This window comes from Hylaeus volcanicus, chromosome 7 (assembly GCF_026283585.1).
Source record: "Hylaeus volcanicus isolate JK05 chromosome 7, UHH_iyHylVolc1.0_haploid, whole genome shotgun sequence".
In the NCBI taxonomy this organism is placed as follows: Eukaryota; Metazoa; Arthropoda; class Insecta; order Hymenoptera; family Colletidae; genus Hylaeus; species Hylaeus volcanicus.
In genome coordinates this window covers 5,090,216-5,097,303 of record NC_071982.1, presented here as the reverse complement: position 1 = coordinate 5,097,303, position 7,088 = coordinate 5,090,216, and the positions used below count along the sequence as shown (strand labels likewise).

General features: G+C 39.3%; 1 protein-coding gene across 2 annotated transcripts in view; it reads right to left on the bottom strand.

Annotated features, from left to right (window-relative positions):
• The window catches only part of LOC128879156 (pleckstrin homology domain-containing family G member 3), a 58,157-nt gene extending 55,520 nt beyond the window's left edge, over positions 1-2,637 (bottom strand). Inside the window, exon 1 of one of the 2 annotated variants that reach the window (XM_054128047.1) lies at positions 1,564-2,637. In XM_054128047.1, coding sequence (XP_053984022.1) covers positions 1,564-1,642 — 79 coding nt within the window. In that variant the 5' untranslated portion in view covers positions 1,643-2,637. The remainder of the gene's footprint in view (positions 1-1,563) is intronic. The other variant, XM_054128044.1, reaches the window with a different exon arrangement.
• Between the last annotated feature and the right edge of the window lie 4,451 nt (positions 2,638-7,088).

Genomic DNA, 7,088 nt, shown 5'->3' with positions numbered 1-7,088 from the left:
GCCGACGCGAATGTGTTAAATGCTCTCTAGAAATGCAAAACTCTGGTCCACAGGGTTTCTAAAATTCTTTCGTTCAATCGAACGCCATGAATTTCCCTTACACCCCCTCCCCTCCTCCCGTGAGACATGTTTCCACTGGAGCAATCACCCTTTCAAGTAACGAGACGAATTATCCACTCAAGGTAAGACACGCGAATGCATTATGGACAATAAAGGCGCGACGATCGTTTACAAGACGTTATGATTGGTTGTTTCTTTTCTCTGCGTTCTGTGAATTGGCGCCAAGACGCGGCGTGTAAATAGGTTAATTCCCCGCCGGGCGGCGTCGATTGGCACAGAAAATTGAAAGAGTCTCGATACCGCTAACGTACCACGCTCAAATAATTATTCACGCTAGGTTTACGAAGATTTCTCATCAGATTTCTAATATCGAAGTAACGGCTTGAGAAATTAAGTCGATTTACTAAAATTAATTCGGAGGTTAGAACAAAAATGAATTTGGATATGCGTTTTGCCTTTTGTGTGTGCTGAAGTCAGCATAAGCGAATTGGCGAGACTGCGGATTCTATGCATTTATTTAGAACGTACAATAATACAGAAAACATACATAAAATGTAAATAATGTATGTCGGATATATTGTACAATTAATATAATAATATTCTTATCTCATTTTGTATAAGTGCACATATATTTTGTTTGTGTATATTATATTAGTTTATGTTGTAAATGCATCAAATCCGCAGTCTAAACCTCAATTTGCAAACGAAAATTGTTAATTCCAAAAATGGCGGCAAAAAACATGAAATAAGCACATAAACTTGATTACCTTCAATTTAAACGTTGAATCAAAGGAATCGGATAAAAATTCGATGAGCTACATATGTGTCCCACCGTTTCGACCGAATCCCTTCTTTGCGACTACTATATCTATACAGGGTGTTCAAAAAAAAGCATTCAATATTTATATGGTGGGACACGTGGAAAATCTTCTATAAATATCAAAAACCCAGTAGTAAGTCAATCGTGATACTAGCAAACAAAAATGTTTATATCTCAGAAACGGTTGACCTTTGGACCTTTGGACCTATGTTTACTAAAACTTTTTTACTCGGTACAGTGTGCCCTATACACCATATAAATATTGAATGTTTTTTTTTTGGACACCCTTTATATGTATACATTCAAATTAAATCTACATTGTCAAATTTTCTTCTTTGAACACCCTGTATAAGTATACATTAAAATTAAATCTACACTGTCAAATTTTCTTCTTTCAACATCCCTTCATATGTAAACAAAGTTTCAATAACAAAAATTAATTATATCTGGAAATTATATGCATTAGAAAAATACATTAGCTGGACCAGACTCCCCCCTTAACCAGGAAAAATATCAACGAGCTGTCTACAATTTCCAATGGGATTCTCGAGCCTCAAGAACCACGAATTTTCTTCTCGTAAACCCCACGAGTGACTACGTCTAAATTGCCCTCAGCGAAGCTGAATGTCACGAGAATAATGCCCCTCTCTGATAAGAACCCAAACGAAAGGGGTTCGACTCACCGAAAAACTTCTCCCAACTATCGGACTCGTCCGAATCCACGTTGGCACCCGTGGCCTCCGTCTCTGCCTCGCTGCCCATCTCGTCGCATCAAACACTCTCGTTCTGTTCCCTCCAAGAACAGGAACACAGGATTCTTCTTTTTCCGTCACTTCTCGATCAAACCACAACAGCACCACGGGGTAGGAGGGTAGCTTATAGGAACGACAGATCAGCCGGTGTCGAGCACACGCGTCACATGTCGCGCGAGGACTGATCAGAATCGCGCGGATTACTTGGCGATTACTTTATCACTAGTTTGTTTAAACAGTAGTACTGCATTCGATATCGATTCGATCGATTCTATTAATTCGTGATCTTCGAGGGTCGATCGTGTCCCGATTACTCCGATGATCGTAATCGTGGGTTACATGTTTGCTCGACACTGACACTGGATTTTGGTTCGCGGAAGGAAGCGAACGGCAACAGCGTTCATCCCTCTAAGCGCGCGATCGCGAGACGAACTGAGAGAGGGAGCATTCGACGATTCGACCCGAACCCGAACCCGAGCGACCGTGCCAGCGAGTCAACGAATCGGCAAACAGCTCTGCCAATCCCCACCTCCGCGATCCATTGGTTGCGTTCTTCTTGGATCTGCCTCCTCCAAACTCTCTCAATCTGGGGGTCCAAGATCACGTATTAAAAGTTGGTACAAGTTTGTAGCGCCGCGTGGGAAAAATTCATCCAACTAAAATGCGGAGTGCATTCGCGTGTGTGCATATACGTTGCTTTGAATTATTTCAAAGAAAGTAAAGCAGAGAAAGTGCACACGCAATTTGATGGATTTCCGTCATTTGGAAAATGATATTTTTTGAAACGACGGAAATCCTTTTAACCGCGTCTGCAGGTTCCCTAATTTATATAGCTTAAATAGAAATAGAAATAGAAATAGGAACGTGAGAATAGAATACGTGAGCTTGGACCCCCTGCTCTCGATGCACTAACCAGGGGGGACAAGCGCTGATGCGGGGAAGTGAAACCACGTTTTTAGTTGGAGAAATAAATCCACGCGGCGCTAGTAGGCATCGCACACGCATGTCTAACGTATCGGTGAGCACCGCCAATGCTGCTATGAAAATTTCAACGTCGGTGTCGATAGCCGTCCGTTTCCGTCGGTACCCGTCGTAATGTTAATTTTAAAGAATGTTAATTGAACAAATATTGAGAAACGATCGCGCGGTGCATTAGCAACATTGTTTTGTACAATATAAAATGAGAAAACTCACGAGAGCAGACACACGGGGCGCTTTTTATTATTCGCAACTCTAAATAAAATTACGTGCACCTGTGTTAATTAACGCGCGATTTGACAACAAAAATACTGCTTTAACGTATATACAGTGGGTGTAGAATGTATTCGTACACCGATGAATTTTCCAAAAAACTTTTGTATGAAATCGTTGCTTCTTAACTTCTTTTTTTGTAATCAATGATCATTTGTTCTCGGAAGTCTCTAAAATAGATATAGTCCAAACAACATTTACTAGTTAATATAATTTGTGAAATTAACAAAATAAAATGGGATAAGTGGGTAAAAGTATAGAAGCAATAAGCATTTGTACGATTCTTATGACGAACCATTTACAGTAACGCAAACACATTAGTTTATTGCTCCGTACGAATTAGAAAACATCAAATTTCCAGGAAAGTACTTTTAAACAGTTGTGCGAATACTTATTGGCTCAATATTTCTATCGATTAATTGTTTTTTTTTTTTTTTTTTTTTTGTTAATTTCGTAACTTACATAAATAGCTATTTTTTGTACTCTATCTATTCTAGAGATTTCCGAGAATATGGAGAATGTCATTGTTTATAAAAAAAATAAGTTAATAAATTACAATTTTACACAGTCTTTTTGGAAGTTGATCGGTGTACGAATACTTTCTGCACCCACTGTATATATGTACTATGTTTCCGAAATTATCGTGGGGTTAATAAAGGGTGACCAGGATGTGATCTTTGTCCTGGCCATCCGATTTGGGTCTCCATATGCAGTAACCTCCACGTGGTGAGACCTGGACACTCTATATTCTTACCATTAATCATTACATTATCAATTGCATACAAAGTAATATGAGCCAATGGCTGCAATCTTTCTCGTTTACAAGTAAATGAAAATATGGTAACTTGTAAAATTTTTCGCGCTTTTTTCTGGGTAGTGTTGCGTATAAATACCAACCGCGAGTGCCATTATTTATCACGCGTGCATGTTTTTTTTTTTTTAAATTATTCGCGAACTATAATATTGTATCGTATTTCTATTGAAAATCAGCGCCTTTATTTCAGTCAGCGCCTCTACCGGGAAAACGCCCAAGTTTGTCCTCGAATAGTTCCTGTTTTTACTGCTAGGTGGCGCTGTTTACGTTGTTTCTATAGCACTTGAGACTATAATAAATTTATGTTCAGAATATAAGTGGTTTTATTTTCAAATTTTAATGATCACACGTTTGAACAACCAGAAAGCAATTTATTAATTAACAAAATCAAACAGAAATTCAAAAAGATGAACGTAACAAAAGACGGTAAAAGAGATCCTCTTCTGAATCGACAAAGAAGTTTCCGCCAAAGTTCAGGTGATAATCCACTGCGGTGTCGATAAGAAAGTTACCGTTACCAGGTATCGGCCACATTTCTTACCTATAATACTTTATCATTCTGTCGGTAATCGCAGTATATATGACGCCATCTAGCAGTAAAAACAGGAACCATTCCAGGATAAACTTGGGCGTTTTCCCGATAGAGGCGCTCACAAAGGCAGAAAAATTACTTCATCCTTACACTGTTATACATTATATTAAAGTCTATATGTTTAGGTAATGATAACTAGTTTTAAGACTCACATTATTAATATGTTATTTCATGTACTTCACTTAACTAAGGCATATGGGCCTGAATTCGTTCGAAGCTTTCAATAAACAGAAAAAGAAAAACTAATTCGACCTGTTCACTACTAGATGGCAACCACGTCCGTTTGTTTCGATGTGTTTTAAGTGCCAGCTTTGGGGAACTACCGACTTTTCGCTCCCCTTAATTTGCTATTACACTGTCTAACTTTATATTTTGCCCTTAGGCTTTTCCATTTCTTATATTTTTTAGCCAACCCTAACCCAACCATGAAAAACCGGGGCGGACTGCAACCACGTTCGTTCGTTCGTTCGTTTATTTAAAGTGCGTAACTTATTATACAAAGTTATTGCACTACTGCTTACTTATTACTAGCTTATTTCCATTCTTCTTATCATGACTCCTGGATTGTTTTGATACTGTATCTCTTACTCCTCATCTATTGGGGCCCGCTGGCCCCCCTCTTGCTCGGGTACCCCGGGGTCGCTAAGCCCGTACTGTAGCTGCATATTCATGCTACAGCCCCTGAGGACGCAATCATGTTCGTTGACAAGAATTACCTTAAACAGGCAACCATTTATCGTAACTTGCAAACAATAAATAGCATTCAGAATTCACGGAAAAAGTATATAAATTATTATCAAAACCTTCTTCCAGTAGCATGGCTTTGAGTTAAAAATACACAGTGATATTGCAATGATATTGTTAGCAGCATTTTTTAAATATCTGTAGAAATTATGAACCGATACGTGTTATATACAATTTAGGAACTACGATAAAAATAGTATCGAGTACATTTGTTCGATTCGAAGGAAAACGACTTAATTCCGCGTACTTTTAAGAAAATTCTCTAGTTCGATACACGTTTCTCTCGTTATCACGTCTCAAATCCAAGAGCAACTCCCTCGGGGAGTCCCGATTACCGCGATAAATGCGCATAAATCTCCCCAGGGCCCCTGAATCGTGTCTAAGGTTTTATCGCGTACGTTGTAAACTTTCCACACGGACAGACCAATTATTTTTCAGCTTTATAGATATTCTTCTGCGACACGACGTTCAAGGTCGTACTAGTTAGGGACGGTCGCATGAAGATCGCATCTTAATGATAGCGTGCTGCTACGCCACCGAGGCGAAAGACCCTTGATATCGATTTTCAAGGACAACACATAAGATACTACCCACGAAATAGCTGTTTACATGTATCGATAGCCTTATTTGTGCCCCACTAGGCCAACTAGACTATTATCATCGACAAATCTACCGCACAACGAATTTTTCCCTTGGATTAATATTGACAATATGGTCGACTCATTTTTAAATATCTATGGAAACTTATTTCTTTATTTTAATTTCGCTTAACCTTAAGAAGTTCGTTTCCTTTAAATTATTTCTGGCAAAATGACGATTTACCTCGCGGAAGTACGACTCGAACGCTTCACTCCGATACTCGTACGATCCTAAAGATTGAATCTGAAATATCGCAACCTTCGGAAAATAATGGACGTTTTGGTTCGAATGCTTTTAGCTTCCTCCGTTTCTGACTTCATTGCCCCAATTGGTTTCAATCGTTCCCGTAAACTATAACATCGCCTTTCACCTATATGTCCGACGTGCATATTACTTAATGCTTTCGCTCGTTATCTCTTCGTTCCTTCGATTTTTGCGGTCACGCCAACCGCCACCCTTTTCAATCACTCATTCTTCTATGTTTCTTTAATCTCGTTCCACTATCGAGTCGAGTCTGACTCGCTCCTAAAATAAAGTTAACCGCGTTCCGGCGTTTCAAGGAAATTAAAGGAAATTGGAAATCTTATTCAATGAAGCGAAATTAAATGGACGGTGGACGTGGATTGGCTCGCACGGGTCGGGTGACTCGTCGCTACCGGTGCTAGAGTCTTTTGTATTTTTTTCGCGGGAAAAAATATGATCTACACCTGCGTTATGGTACCAAAATGTGACGTTCTCGATGGTATCTTTGATCGGGGGTTGGCGGAGATATTTTCTAAATTCTCTATAGTTTCTCTGGAATGATTTGGATCACACAAAGTCTATCCAATTTTATGGAGCTTTCAAAGTCGGTTGCAGTTTTGTCTGGTAGATCTCTGAATCCTGTAGAATAATTAGGACCTTTCCAATCGTAATGGATCTTATGCAATGTCCTGGAGCTTCCTACCAAGTCTCAACTCCGTTCAGCTCAATCCGGATTCGCAGAATATTCCAAACGGTCACCTGGCTCAGTTCTCTGAATCCTAGTTCCTCTGGAATAATATCAATCATACAAAGTATAATACAAAGTGTAATAGAACCTATTCGATAGTTATTGCATCCAATCCTTGAGCTCCCAATAGAGCCTGCCTCAACTCGGTTCAGCTCAATCTGGATTCGCAGAATATTCCAAGCAGTCGCCTGGCTCAGTTCTCTGAATCCTAGTTTCTCTGGAATAATATCAATCATACAAAGTATAATAGAAAGTGTAATAGAACCTATTCAATAGTTATTGCATCCAATCCTTGAACTCCCAATAGAGCCTGCCTCAACTCGGTTCAGCTCAATTTGGATTCGCAGAATATTCCGAACAGTCGCCTGGCTCAGTTCTCTGAATCCTAGTTCCTCTGGAATAATATCAATCATACAAAGTATAAT